This window comes from Balaenoptera borealis, assembly GCF_965194805.1.
Source record: "Balaenoptera borealis genome assembly, chromosome: 14".
NCBI lineage: Eukaryota > Metazoa > Chordata > Mammalia > Artiodactyla > Balaenopteridae > Balaenoptera > Balaenoptera borealis.
Window position 1 is genome coordinate 73,446,907 of NC_138875.1, and position 15,317 is coordinate 73,462,223.

The 15,317-nt window shown below is 54.9% G+C and overlaps 1 protein-coding gene across 1 annotated transcript in view; it reads left to right on the top strand.

Moving 5' to 3' along the window:
* The window catches only part of MVK (mevalonate kinase), a 38,150-nt gene extending 27,274 nt beyond the window's left edge, over window positions 1-10,876 (top strand). Inside the window, exon 11 of the mRNA XM_082354503.1 lies at window positions 10,829-10,876. Within this exon, the coding sequence (XP_082210629.1) occupies window positions 10,829-10,861 (33 nt within the window). The 3' untranslated portion in view covers window positions 10,862-10,876. The remainder of the gene's footprint in view (window positions 1-10,828) is intronic.
* The last annotated feature ends 4,441 nt before the right edge of the window (window positions 10,877-15,317 follow it).

Consider the following 15,317-nt stretch of genomic DNA (forward strand, 5'->3'; position numbering starts at 1 on the left):
TGGCAGGCGGTGGGAGGAAGGGGCGGGCCGGGGCGCCAGAGGTTGGGTTGAGAGCGCTTCCCCGTCAGGCACAGATGGTATTTTTTTTTTTTTATCAGTGTCAGCATTGGCTTCTTTCTGCTCTGATGAATAGATTCTAAAGAGGCAGTGACATTATTCGAGATAACAGAGGGAACAGAGAAAGGGTCAGCGACGGAGAAAAAATGGCAGAGCCAGCAGATAAAGGGGAGGCCGGAGGGGGCGGAGTGCCGCGGCTGGGGCGCCCCCCGCCCCCCATTACTGCGATGCCCCCCCAAGCCCGGCTTCCTGCAGCGGGGGCTGCGGTGCCCGCCCGGCCCAGGGCAGGGGAGGCCCAGGCAGCTGCGCGCGCGCGCCTGCTCCCTCCCGGCGTCCCGGGCGCCCATTCCGCCTTTTCAATTCGATTCAATTAGGCCTCCCCGCTCGGAAGCTTGTCTCCTCTGATATCCAGTTTAACTGACAGGGGATTAGAGCTGTTTGTATTACACACACACTCTCTCGGGCTGCTAAACCACAGGCAGGGCCCGGGGACCCGGGTTATTTATGGAACCTGCAGCACTGTTTCTCTCGACCTGCCTCCTTCTGGGGGTAGCTAGGGGGCCTGCTGTCTGCTACAACCCCACGCCTCCCTCCAGGCCTGGGCAGTAGAGCAAAAGAGCTCAGGGAGAACTGAATCTGAATCCCAGCTCTGCCACTTGCTGGCTGTATGGCTGCGGGCAAGCCTCAGTTTCTTCATCTGGCAAGTGGAGACAGCCAACTCCATCGCCTCCATTAAGGCGGGTGTAGGGACGACCTGCAGGAACAGGTGTAGGGCATTTAACACGGTGCCTATGCATTCACTTGGCGTATCACTCAACAAATACGATTGAGGGACAGCCCTGTGCCGGGCGCTGGTCTGCGTCACTGAGGAAGGAAGGCCCCCTGTGCCTGCCTTCAGGAAGCTTACATTCCAGTGCACGAGTTGGAAAATAAACATGGACTCCCTCCCGGTGCTACATGGGCAGGACCAGGCAGGTGAGAGTGAGGATGGCGGTGATGGTGATGGAAGCGAGTACCACTGCAGGGCCTCTGCCTCTGCCTCTGCCGTTCCCTCTGCCTGGAGCACCCCCACCCCACCCCACCTCTCTCTTTGTTTTATTTCCAAAGTGCCGTCATTTGCTGTTACGTCACCTGTCTCCCCAGTCAATTGCCAGCTCTCCGAGGGCAGGCGCCAAGGCTGTCTTCTCACTGCTGCCCCCTCCCCAAGTTAGCACAGTGCCTGGCACATGATAAGAGTGAAGAGTGAATGAGTGAATGAATGAACGGATGGATGGATGGATGAGAAGGTAGGGAGACAGAAAGTGGCCACTCTTGCCTGCGACATGGCTACCCTCAGCTCAGGAAACCTGGCCATCCCCAAGCCCACCTCTCCAGACCACCTCTCTAAAGGGGTTTTGCTGGGTTTAGGAATGGGTGGGGGTCGGGGTCTTGGTCAGAAGGCAGGGGGCTCTTCCCTTCTTATCCTATTTTCACTCAGAGGGAAAGAAGGGCCTCCACAGACCCTCCCTCTCCCAGCAACCAGGGGCTGGGGAACAAATAGCATTTTTAAAGTCCTTTGAAGTGCTGGGGGTGGGGAGGCGGAGGAAATGTCCTCGTTGGGGGAAGGGTGATGCTGCCAGCACCCATCTGCATCCTTTCCTCACTCCACTTACCAGACCTTGAGGGGGCCCTGGCCCTAGGGGAGTGCAGGTCTGGACACTCATAAAATTCGGTGCAAGAGAATAACAGCCACCAGTAAATGCACACATTCCCCGTGTCAGGCTTGACGTGCAGGACCGAATTATTTCCCACAACAGTTCTCAGTGGTGGGAGTTGTCTCCATTCTCCAGAAGAGGAAACTGAGACTCAGAGTGGTGGGAGGGCAAGCCCAACATCACCTAGCCAGGAAAGGGTGGCACTGGGATGGAACCCAGGACTCTGAGGTTCAATACCTGCTTGTTCATCTAACGTCTGCTGTGTGCCAGGCACCTTCATGTCTCCAGACATCCTGAGAAGTGGGTATTCTGTCCCCCATTTTGCAGAAGGGAAAACTGAAGCTCAGCAGAGAGGTGAAAGGGCTGGCCCTCAGTCTCACAGCCTGTTAGAGGCAGGCAGAGCCAAGTGGAAACACAGGTCTGCCTGACTCCAGATCCACTCTGCAGTCTCTACCCTGCAGTTTGCTCCTCAGCTCAAGTGTCCAGGTTGTTTCAGATTTGTATTAGGCCCTGGGTAGTCAGTGAAGGGTCAGATCAATCAACCAGCAGTTGTTGGGTCCCTCAAAAGCTCCTGAAATATGACACTGTCCCTACAGGTAAGGAAGATGTCATCCAGTTGGGAGGGTGACATATTAATATGTAAAGAGTTATAAGAATTAAATGACAAACAGAAACTCTGGGCAGTCTCACAAGGGCATGTGTATGATCCACAATTCTGAGGAATTGGTCAGGGAATGTGGCCTTGAAAGATTTTTTAGAGACAGAAGTCCACATGATACGCATTACAATGACAATGAATTGATCATCATTATAATGACAAAAACCGTTAATAATCACTATAATTAGGCCCCACTGCTGTTCCTATTTCACAGATGAGGATGCTGAACCTCAGAGAGATAAAGCGACATCCCCAAGGCTGGCCAGCTGGTAAGTGAGACTCAAGGCCAGGTCCTCTGACCCCAAAGCCAGTTTCTCTCCCCCTACCCTGGGCAATCTGAGTGTCACAAGCAGGAAAGTAACTGGCCCAGGTCTAGGTGGCTGAGCTAATATTTGTTCCCAGAGCCAGCTTCTTGGCCAAGGCCTGAGTTTGGCTGGGGCCGAGGGATCAAGTAGACATACTACCTGACCTTGAACAATGTGCTGGGTGCTAGGGTCTCAGGGGTGAATGAGACCTGTCCCTGCCCTCCAGGGCTCACAGGCAGAGCCAGCTAAGCAAAATGACAATGAGAGTAAAGAGAGGCAGGTTCCGAGTTACCATGGAGCCCAGGGAGGCGTGATATGTGTCCCAGCTAGAGTGTGGGAAGGGAATCAGGGAAGGCTACCTGGAGGAGGAGGTGCCTTTGCAGAATTTTGGCTGAGCTGGGAAGTGAGCGAGGGCATTCTAGGCAGCAAAGGCACTGAGGGGAGCAGTGCTGGAGCAGGTGCAGAGAAGCCACACATGGTTCGGTGTTCAGATGGCACCTATTGTATGAAACAGGGCCTGGGCCAATGCGAAGCAAGGTTTTTCCTAAGGGCCCTGGGGAGCCATGGTGGGTGTTAGATACGGGAGGGCAGGTCACAGTTGTGCTTTGGAGAGTCCTCTGGCTGTGGTGTTACAGAGGCAGGGGGATAAGGGGAGGTGAGAGATGGCAGTGGCTGGAAGGGAGTGGCAGCAACGGGGACAGACGGACTGGAGGTGACAGATGGAAGGATTACCCAGGTGCCCAGAGGGGCCTTTTCAGATAGTCTCCTGCCTGGGGTGGGGCCTCTTCGCTGCTTCTTTAGTTGGCATGCAAGCCCCTCGTATTAGCGTCCAAGGGCTGCTGGAACACAGTACCACACACTGAGAGGCTGAAAACAACAGAAATTTCTTGTCTCACAGTTCTGGGGGCCAGAAGTCTGAAATCAAGATGTCAGCAGGGCCACGCTCCCTCTGAGACTCTAGGTAGAATCCTTCCCCGCCTCTTCCCTAACTTCTGGTGGTGGCCGGCAATCCTTGGCCTTCCTGGGCTCACAGCTGCCTCCTTCCCGTCTCTGCTTCTGTCGTCACGTGGCCACCTCCTCTCTGTGTCTCTGTCTTCACACGACATTTCATCTTCTTATAAGGGCACTAGTCACATTGGATTCGGGCCCACCCTCATGACCCCGTCTTAACTTGATGACACCTGCAAAGACCCCATTTGCAAATAAGGTCACGTTCACAGGTAGCAGGGGTTAGGACCTTACCATCTCTTTTGCCGGGGATGCAACTGAAATCATAACACTCTTCAGAGCAGGGGTTTTCCTGGTTCGTTTCTGCATCTGCGGTCCCTGGCACAGAGCCTGGCGTATGTCAGAGCTCAGAGGGAGCCGTGGGATGAACAAATCAGCGGACTGAGTCCGGGCGTCCAGCCTCTCCTCCGTGGCTGACCCTAGCTCCTCTGGCGACTGCAGCCACCCCAGCCCGAATGGCATCCAGGCCAGGCAGGTCTCCGGGGGCGGCCTCTCCTGCGGGTTGTTCTCCGAAAGAAGTGCTGTCGATGTCAGCAGATGCCTATCACTTTCCTTCCCCAGCAGAGTCTCAGCTGTCAGGGGAAGTGAAATAGTCATTGCCTATCCTTGCGTTTGAGATTTTATTGACAGTTTCATTGTCACCCAAAAAACCTCCTTTTCTCCAGTGGCATTTTCATCAGGAGAGCCTGGAGGCAAGAGGGGAGGCAGGGCTGGTTCCTGAAAACTGGTTTTGGCAGGCGGTGAGCACTGGTTCCGCCCGCCTGGGGTCAGTCGGGGTAGAAGCCCCCTGCCACCACGCCTCGGCTCCAGCCCTGCTCGGCACCCCCCTCCAGGGGACAAGAGGGAATGAGAGGTGGGAGAGGAAGGCACCCTGACGGGCCCTGGAAATAGCCACGGTGGCCAGATGGGGCAGCCCAGACCCCACAGGGGGTCCTCACACCTTTCTCCAGCCCTCCACGGTGGGCATTCAGTGGCCTCAGGGGGCTGGGTGAGAGCATGGGCTGTGCGATCAGGTCCACTGGGGTGCAGTTCTCAGCTCGGCGATGCACCTCAGGGCAAGTCCTTAACCCTGCGGAGCCTCAGTGGCCCCATCTGTCCAGTGGGGTAGTAACTTGTAGCTTCAGTGGCCGAGGCTCCATCTGAGCCAACCACCCATCATCCTATTCAGTTCTCCCCAGAACCCAGAGAGCTGGTGCCGTCAGGATCCTCACTTTAATGATGTGGATCCGAGGCCCAGAAGGTGGGGCAGCCTGGCCAAGACCTCCATGGCTGGGAAGTGACAGAGGCTGTGTCTGAACCCAGGCTGTGATACGCCAAACCTGGCTGTGAACCACCTCATAGTGTCAGTGGGAGGGTGCAGGCATGAAAGTATCACGGCGCCTGCGTGTGGGAAAAGCCATCTGCTATTATTATCGTTGTTGTTTTTGTGGGGTGGAACCGGGCCCCTCGACAGCCACTCTGCCCCGAGGACTCTCTGGATGTCACTGGGAGGTGTTGGCCACACAGCAACGTGAGCTCAGGGGCTGAAGGCCCCATCAGCGGGTCCTATCCTGCTCCATGCTGCAGCCCCCTCTGCGCTCCCCTTCCCCGGCCCCCAGCAGGGCTCCAGGCAGAGCTGTCAGTTACCAAGTGGGCAAAGGCAAGGTCAGCTGACCACAGCATCAGCCTGAGACCTTGCAAAGCCGCTTCACCATGTCCAAGCCACCTCACCATGTCCAAGCCACCAGATGGGAAATGAGGGCTGGACAGCTGCCCCTGCTCAGGGCCGCCGAGCGAGGCAGGTGGATACTGTAGTTGAAACAGATCCTGGAGTCCACAAGTTTGGGTTCTGGTGTGGCCACCTGCTGGCCGGCGAAAGTGCCAAATATCACTGAGTCTAAGTTTCATCTTCTGTATGATAAGATAATAGAAGGTCCCCCTCGTAAGGTCCAGGGGCTAAATAACACTGCACAGAAAACACTTAGCACAGGGTCTGGCACAAAAAGAAGACAGAGTTTTAGCACCTAAACGCTTCTTAAAGGATCTCGGGCTGCCAGCCCCTCCATGGTACACAGGAGGAAACAGAGGCCCAGAGAGGGGAAGGGTTTCCTCTTAGCCAGTCCCCAGAGCGGGTCTCGCACCTTGGCCTCCGGACTCCCGGTCCAGTGCTCCGCCACCTCCCCGCCCAGCTTGTCAGCCGAGTCCCTCCGGCCCTCGCCCATCCTTCTCCCCGTGTCTCTGGCTCCCGTGGCTTCGAGAGCCCGAGCCGCAGGCCCCGCAGCGAGGCCCGCCATTCTCCCTCTCTCCGGCACACTGAAGGTTTTGAAAGTTAAAGTATTACCGTCGGCTTTGTTGTTGCCTAACTACGACAGACAAATTGAAAACCAGTTGTCAAAATGTCAGTGCACAACAAATCAACATGCAGAACGAGTGGCGGCCCTCTGCGGTGTATAATTAAACAAAAAATCCCTTTTAGAAATTTCAGCGAGCGTTGGTTCCACTTTATATTTGTCTGTGTGATTAATAAAGGCAGCTAATTTTCAGACTTTAAAAACAGCTAGAAAATAGCTCCTAATTACATATTAGGTTCCTAGCGGCCCCCGCTGAGCCGCACCGGCATTGGTGGGCCCAAGAATTTGGCAGAAGCTTAATTGCATTCTGAGCATCATCTAATTTTAGTTAAATGTAATGTAATCAGCAGCAGATGTCTGAAATAAAATATGAATTATGAATATGATGAAATTTCATTCTTGAATAAAAAAGTAATTTGCTATTTAGTTCATTAAAGTCTTAGAGGTTTATTAGGAGCAGGTATATACAGCCCGGCGAGGTGATGTATTAAATGGTATCTGGGAGAACGAGAGAAACCCCAAAGGGATGGGAAACTTTATCCAGAGTGTCCAGTTATGATTAATTACTGTGGGGCCTGGGGAAGCCCCTGGGGACCCTGATGAATCTCTCAGGCTCCTTGAGGTGGAGCCCGAATTTTAGGGAAAGGGGCTTGGAGTGGGAAGCGATGGGTGCCTCTGAGGCCTGTGCCACCCCTGGCATCCCACCCCTATCTCCCTCCCACTCACAGCTGGCGTCCCCTGGCTTCTGAGATGAGTATGTGGAGGGCTTGCTCCTGGTGACACTGCTCCATGGCGGGCCCCACTCTGGGCTTGGTGACACCGTGTGGGACGGCCATGGGCATCCCAGGCAGGGATTCAGTCTCTGCCTCTCACTGTGTGACCTCAGTTCAGGACCTCAGTTTCCTCTTCCATAAAATGGGCATAATAATAGCGCCTATCAGACACTCAGAACAGTAGCCGGCATGTGGCAAAGCCCCTGCTTCATGTTTGCTATTGTTGGAGTTGTTATTACTATTCATAGAGGTCACAGTAAATCAGTATTAAAATGCCTTCTTTGGTTTCGTCTCTCGGAGCAGCCCATGATGCAGATTGTAAGCTCTATCTTGTTTTTCAGTTGAAACTCAGAGAAGTCACACAACTTGCCCGTTGCACAGCTAGTAGTTGCCAAAGTCAGGATTTGAACCTGGGACCATCCCTGCTTCCAGTGTTTCCCACAGCATCCCAGGAGAGCTGACCTGGTGGGAGGCCTGGGCTGAGGATTCTGGAAGGGGACTGGGCAGGGTGCAGGAGGGAGCAGGGTTCATCTGCCCCAGATTCAAGGCATAGAGAAGTGGGTAAAGGCGGGAGGCTGGGCAGAGGGTCTAGGCCGGTATCCTGGGCTCTGCCAGGAGCCGCTCTGGGCAGGTGGGGGGGACAGAGGCCACCTCTCCACCCTCATTCACACCAACCAATAATTTCCTGCAATTATCTGGAAAAGATTAATTAGCAAAGTGCACCATATTGACTGGAGGCTACCCTGGCAATCGATAAACTTGGGACAGTCCCCCGGGTGCTTGGAGAAAAGGACCAGAACTTGAAAGCGGGGGAGGAAGGCCAGCTCTGGCAGGTCTGAGCCTTGTTTTCCAGCCCTGGGGAGGGCTGGTCGGCTTCCTGGGTGGGGCTCAGCTCTGCGTGACCTTCTGGTGGCTTTGAGCAAGTCCCTTTGCCTCTCCAAGCCTCAGTTTCCCCACCTGTAAGATGGGGGTCCGGGCTGCCCCCAGTCAGTGATCTTCCTTCTCTTATAAGTTCTGGGAGGTATAGGGGAAAAGAGGGTACAGGGGGCCAGTAGGGCAGCAGCTGTGGAGGGAGCCCCTCTTCTCGTGGCCTCAACTTCCCTTTGCTGACTTGGGGGCCTGCTGGGGACTGAGGAGGCAGAAAGGGTTCACCGAGACTGCCTTTTAAGGACAAAATTGAACATCTGGTCTTTCTGAGGAACCATCAGTGTACAGCCCCAGGAGCCCTCCACTGCCCCAGGTTCTCGTCAGCCTAAGAGCTGAGTGTGCGCAGCCTGGCGGGGAAGGTGACAGAGCTAGAGGGCAGGCGAAGGATGGCTCAGGTCCCGACTCCCCCATCTCCCCACTGGGCGCCCCAGCCAGTCTCCAGGCCTCCTGGGGCCCCAGTGCTCCCCTCTGGAAATCGCACACCCCACTGAGCAGTTGGGAGTTTCCAGTGGGCCAGGGGATGCCGGCGGCCCAGCCTGGTGCCGGCACAGAGCAGCTGCGGGGAAGATGGAAGCTGCTGTCCGTGCAGATCCCCACCCCGCCCCCACCCGCGTCCGGCAGCGTCCAGCCGGCCCCAGCGCCCCACTCGGATGGTACAAGTGAAGAGAGTTCCATGGAGGGATTCTGTACTCAGAGGTGCAAGCCAGCCGGGGACACTGAGGCCCCCGCACTCAAAGGGACACGGCCGCTGCCGGGAATGCCACACCGAGGCAAGCATACCCCAAACTCACCCTCTCCCTCGACCCCCAGCCTCCGATTGGGTGATCCTTCCTGGAAGCCAGAGGATGGGAAGCCTGTGGAGGTCAGCTTCCCAGGGCACAGAGCCGGGCCAGGAAAGTTGGAAACAGACACGTGGTAAAAGGGAAGAACCCACCACCGCCCCTCTTCCCAGGACTTTGGATAAGTACTGGGGGGAGGGGAGGCTTTGGGGGGGGGAGTGGGGACGAGGGGGTCCTAAGCAGGCGTGGTCTTCACCCCATGTTGCTGATGCTGAGTCCCATGTGACCTCTGCCCGTGGCTCCTCCCCTCCCCCCCTGGGGCCTCATCCCGCCCATCAGAGTCTCACTTGGCACCAGTGCTCCCAAAACAGTGCTCCCTGGGGAGTCAGAGAGGATTCCAGACAGGCTGGGTTCTCCAGTTCCCAACTTGCTTGTGCCCTAGGCTTAGGGGCTCCACCTCCCTGAGATTAACTGAGGCCACATCAGCCAAGCGCCTCGCACAGTGCCTGACACATAGTAGGTGGTCCACAAAGCATCCCCTTCCCCCCCTCGCCACCCTCTTCCTAATCAGTCCCTGGGGTATCAGCCATTCATCTGATAGCAACTGGGCTCCTGCCACGTGGCAAGCCTGCGCCGGCCCCCGACCCAAGCTGCAGGGAAGCTGGAGTCATTTGTCCCGTGGCGAAAACTGACAGAGCTTCTCCTATGAGCTGGACTCTGGAGACACGGCAGTGAGAGGACAGCGCTGGACTCTGCTCCTGTGAGGTCCACGTGGTCTTACGGAGGCAGACTTGGAGTGGGAGTTTCCAAAGTTTGAGGTGCTGTAGCAGGGGGTGACCCAGAGGGCTGTCGGGTGAGGCCCCTGATGTCAGTCGGCAACACGCTTCCAGGAAAGAGCCCCTTCCTGTGTCCTGTCCTTAGATGCAGGGGGTGCTCGTGTGCAGAGCCGCAGTAGGTGGGTCCAAACAGCCCTAAGTCCTGTGCCTGGAGGGGACCAGGAAGGCTGGATGGCTCCTGTGTCCCGCCTCCACTCACCTCCCGGGTCCCCCCTCACCACCTCACCTCCCGCCAGGCCCTGAGGCCACCTGCCTGCCTGCCACCCCCTGGCCACTCCCCAGCCCAGGTCAGCCGCCTGTCCCTGCTCTATTCATCAAGGGCATGACAGCTAAAATTCATTTGAAGATGAAGAAAGTGCCCGCTAATCCGTTCTGGAAGACATTGATAGACTAGCAGCTCAGGGAGAATTGCACAGCAGTAATGAAATTAGGCTAAAACTGCTGGCGGATTGCAGATAATTGCCCTTGTCTGTCACTAGGAATAACATCTCCCAAATCCAACACAAGGATTGTTCAACTTGCAGGAATTTCTTTTCTTTTTTTCTTTTCTTTTTTTTTTTGAGAGGCAGGAGACGGAAAGCCAGTCAGGGCTTGGAATCTTTGTCTGGGCAACAGCCTCAGGGGGATTGGGGAGCAGACATCGCTGTGGTGCCTGCCTCCCCTGCCCCTAGAGGCCCCCAGGATCCCCAGCTGCAGCCAGAGAGACAAGGGGACAGGAGGAGGGGGCTGAGCCACGGTCCCGGGACCGTTCCTCCACGGCCCTTTGTGGGTCCCACCCTGAGCCTTGTTTCCTCCTTGATGCCCACCAGCATGGTCCAGCTGGCAAGGCCCTGGGTAGAAATCAGGGGGGAGGGAAATCTTAGGGAACTGCACCTACAGCAATGATGGCTCTGGGTTCTGGGGGGACAGAATCTGGTTGGAAGAAGGCCATAGGACCTTGTATGGAAGTTACCTTTGCATTATGTTGAGATAAAATCAATCCTTCATATAAGAGGATGGACTGTGGGAGATGGGGACAGCTAAGGTCTCCTGAAGCCACTCTCTGGTGCCACCATGGGGGTCTAGATTCCTGGAAAGGAAAGTTCTGAGAAGGGACAGTTTATGGACTCACAGGTTTCCCCTGGCTGTTGGCGTGACCAGCACACAGCTGGCACTCAATTCACACTGATGTCATAGAGCGTTCAATGTCAGCCACAGCCCCTGTGAATGTCAGCATAATGTCTTTTCACGTGTTAGCATTATAGACTGTTTGATGTCGATATCACTGGATGATGTCACAGAACATTTGAATGTCAACGCTACGTTCAAATGTCAGTGTCCCAGAAAGCTTGAATCTCCCTCTCACAGGAGGTCAGAGTGTCAGTCAACGTCAAGGACCATTAGTACATGAGTATCATTGACTCAGAGAATTGGGGAGCTGTAAGGAATCTTAGAGATTGATTTAAACTCTTCATTTGACAGATGCAGAAACCGTGGCCCAGAGAGGTTAAGTGATTCGCCAAAGGTCACACAGCGAGAAGGACTGCCCCCCCAGATGTAAGTTTCATCAAGGTCACAGTTTTCTCTGGGTCAGCCGTCAGAAAACGTGTAACCCCTTCCTCTCCTCCAAGCCCCACCCGTCCCAGTCCCCCCAGGGTGCTGGTCCCTGGTGCTCAACTCTTGGGGATATGCCCATGTTCTGGGATTCATAGCAGGATCTCCCAGGATCCTCTGGTCTGCTAACCACAGTTAGCCAGTGTCACTAATCAGCCCCAGCCATTGGCCGAGTCACATTTCCATCTCCTCATTCCTTTGGATCAACGTGGTTTTGTTGAGGACGTATTATGTCCAATGAGGGTGCTGAGAGTGAGGTGAGGCTGGAACAGAGATGCTGAGTGGACAGGAGGTTCAGAGGAGGGAGACATGATCCTCTCTGAGGGCTTGTGTTCAGGAAGAACTTGACTTTGAACAGGATCTCGAAAGAGCCAAAAGGTTTCCATTAGTAGCTTCACTTAGGGCTGGGATCGAGGGAGGAGCTGCACGTGGGGGTGGAGGACACTTGCCCCCGGAATGCAGAGGCAGCCTGATGATAGGGGCAGGGACGGTGGTATCCAATGATGGACAGCAACTCGTTGAGGACCCTTTGCCCATCAGACTTCATCCGCGTCTTCCAACGCCTCTAGCGGCACCAGGGATCATCACCCTAGATCTGTGGTTCTCAAAGTGTGCTCCACAGACCTCCTGGGGCACCTTTCAGGGAGCCTGTGAGATCAAGACCATTTTCATAATAATCCTAAGTCCCTACTTGCCCTTTTTCACTGTGTTGATGGTGTAAAAGTAATGGGTGGATAAAACCTGCTGGCCTCATAGCATGAATCACGGCATTGGCACCAACATGGAATAGAGATGTTTGCATTTTTCATCCTGAACACTCCCTCGGTTAAAATTTCGACAGCTAGTTTCACTTAAGAATGTTCTTGATGAAAAATAAAAATTTTAATTTTTAAAAATCTCAACTTTTGAGTACACGTCTTTTAAATACTCCATGTGACAAAATAGGAAGCACACCCAGAAAGGCCCAGAAAAGTGCCATGTGACTGTTTGAGTTACAAGCTGCACTAGACACTTTTTTCACAGAGCATCATTTTCACTCTAAATAATGACACACAGACAAACTATAGCCTTGCCGGCTCGGCGATTTGGCAGGTATTTTCTCGAAAATGCACAAAGTTGCCTGTCAGCTGATAGTATTTGTTGCCAATGATAAAATTTGACTTTCAAGCAAAAATTTGAATTTTGGAGAACTTGTACCTGCCGCTCTGGGTTTGACAGCTTCCTACGGAAAGGCTTACCAAAGAGCTGGGTGGTAATAGTGAATGTAACTTTTTTTTTTTTTTTTGGATATTGTATCATGAAATATGTCAACATTTGGAAGAGCTACATAACTCAGTAAACCAGTACGTTCCCAATGACCAATGCAGAGTGTTACAAAATGAGTAAAAGATCCATTCAAAGGGCAAAATAGACCAATGGGTTTTAATTTAACAGAATCTGAGAGTTAATGGATGTGGTTTCAGGTGCCATACTGCAGCTAACCTTTCACGAACTGCCACAGAAGGACTCTTGGTTTAATATCAAAGTAGAATATCCATAATCATCTGAGAAGACTATTAGAATATTCTTCCCTTTTCTAGCACACATCTGTGCCAGGTCAGGTATTCTTCCTATGCTTCAACCGAAACAAAACATCGCAACAGTTTGAAATGCAGAGGCAGATGTGGGAATCCAGCTAGCTGTCTTGGTAGGCCGTATGTTAAAGAGATTTGTAAAACTGTGAAACAAGGAATGAACCGCTCCATTTTACAGATGCGGAAACTGAGGCTCAGAAGGCGACAGAGGTAAGCCTTGGACCAAATCCCTTTCGCCATCTGGGCCTCCATCTCATCTGGTTGCCGACCTCCAAGAATCCCCTGGCCAAGCGTCTTCTCACGGCTCCTGCCCAGGCATCCGGGAGGCAGAGCGGCGCAAAGCCAGGCCTCGCCTCCCCGGCCCCTGCCAGTCTGCTTCATACCCTGCTGCCCAGGGTGGGCGGGGTCCAGGCCAGGGCAGCTGGCAGCTGGCCCCACGTCCCTCCGGCTGGTGCGGAGGTGACCAGGGCCATTTGCGGTAATGGATTGCGGGCGGGTGGTGGCTGGGTGAAGGAGTACATTGGCCGCGGCCCTTAATGCCTCACAAGCCAGCTCTGGCATGGGTAATTTACTGCTGCCGACAATAACATATTTCACTTCCCGTCGCCCCGATGAAGATTAGTTGTGTTTGAAAGTGGCTGAGTACACAGTCAATTCCGCTTAAACGTTTACAGTCAACTGAGCACAGATAATGCCCCCTCCAACATGTGTCTGGGCCTCCTGTGGCTAGGGGAGGGGCCCGGAGCGGGGGCAGGGGGTCGCAGCCCAGGGAAGGGGCTGCAGCTGCATGGAGGGAGGGATTCGGGAGCTGGGGGCTGGGCAGAGGTCTACGGCTTCCTTCGGCCCCACTTTCCAGATTGTCTTTTAAAATCATCCGTGCAACAAATGCTTCCCCGGGACTGGCCAAGGACATCTGTGTAGATGGGTGTGGGGAGGATTCAAAGCCATGATTACATTTCATCCCGACAACATCCCTGGGAGGCAGGTCTTATCTCCAGTTTCCAAAAGAATGGAAACTAATGCTCAGAGAGGCTCATTAGCTTTCTGGATGTCACATAGCTGGTACCAGATGGGGTCATGATTTGAACCCAAGCCTGATGGAGTTTCTGAGTCTTGAGTTGTTCCTAGTGACCTGGATTCTACCAGCTTAAGCCCTGGGCTGGGCAGGGTTGTCTGCCCAGGGCTCCCGGGTGAACTGTAGACTTACATCCTCTATGCACCCATGTTTGGGTCGACTACCAGGCTCCAAGGCTCAGGCTTAGAATCCCTGGGTCATATGGAGGGTCCCGTGAGTGCCATGAGTCTGATGGGATTGGAGGCTGGACAGAGTCCCAGGCACAGAATTTCACTTGTTGGGGGAGGAAGTTTCCCCTGACAAGCAGGCTTCTTGCCGTCTTTGGGAGCAGAGTGGTTTGAGGATTGGGTGCAGCTCCCTCCAGGCCTGCCGGTGACACTCAAGGCTCTGGATCGGGTACAGATGGAGGCCCCAGCACCAGCCCCTGGGCCTTCTCTTCCCATCATGGGCCATGTCCAGAACTGGAGGGGCCTCACTCCCACACAGCGGGACACCAGCCTGCTAGGGTCACACCACCCCCCTCAAACAGCCACCCCTTGACCACCCCTTGGGCTTGGGGGTGCTCACATCTGTGACACGTTTGTCCTGGGAGGATGGACCTCGGAAGAGGACTTCCAGGCCTTGGAAGTGGGCTCAGGGCTCTTAGAGAGGGGGATTCCATGATGCCGGCTTCCTGAGTATGGTCAGCAGAGGCAGAGGCTCCTGGTGGGCACGTCTCCTGGGTCCGTAGATACTTCACCCTGTGGGAAGGGGCGTGGTCAGCCCTGTAAGACACAGGTGGCGCCCATCCAAGGTGGTGCAGCCGCCCAGCCAGACTTGCTCACGAGGCGGGGGGAGAGGGGGTGAGTGGGTGGCCTGGGCTTCTCCCCTCCTCACCACTCCCCGCCCTGAGCCAGCCCCGAAATCCCCCCGAGGGGCATCCACGCCCGAGGACGCTGCAGGCACTGCACCCAAGGCCTGCCGGGAAGAACCAGAGGCTTGCCTGTCTGGCCTGAGGCTGGGCTTCCCGCAGCCAAAACCACGCTGTAAGCAACAGCCTTTATTGAGCGCCTGCAGTATGCCAGCTCTCCTCCGGGCCCCTCCAGCATTATTCCACTCTGCACGGTATCCTGACTGCTGGCTGTTCCCTCTCCCTTTCTCAGAGGAGAATGAGACTCAGAGCAGGGAGGAGGACACACAGAAGGAGGGATGGAGCCAGGATTCAACCCTGGGTCTGCGCTCCTGTAGGGGGGCCTGGCCTCTCTGCTCTGGACACGTGGTGTGAGAGAATGTGATTGTGCGTGTGGGTGGCCACTCATGTCCCTGTGTGACAGATGGGGTGTATCCCATGCTGAGTGTGATACCGTGTCTGCTAAGTCATGCCCGTGGATGCCATGGGCACTGCGTCTCCCGGGGTGACACTGTCCCAGTTACGCTATGTTTTTCCATGTCTCTAGGACACGGCCATGTGACCCTAAGTTGTTTGTGTGATATCGGTGTCAGTGTCTGTCCGTGCCTGATGACAACATCTGGGTGACCTGTGTCTGGGTGACCCCCATCTATCCGTGTCTCATGACTTTGTTGGGTGACCTTGTCGTGTACGGGTGGTGCTGTCCCCAGTGAGGAGCTGTACCTGGGTAATTCGCAGGGTCGAGAGGCCGTGCGGGACACTGGGTGCTGGCAGAGCGTGGGGGCTGCTGGACCCATCTCTGCAGTCCCGGCCACCCTG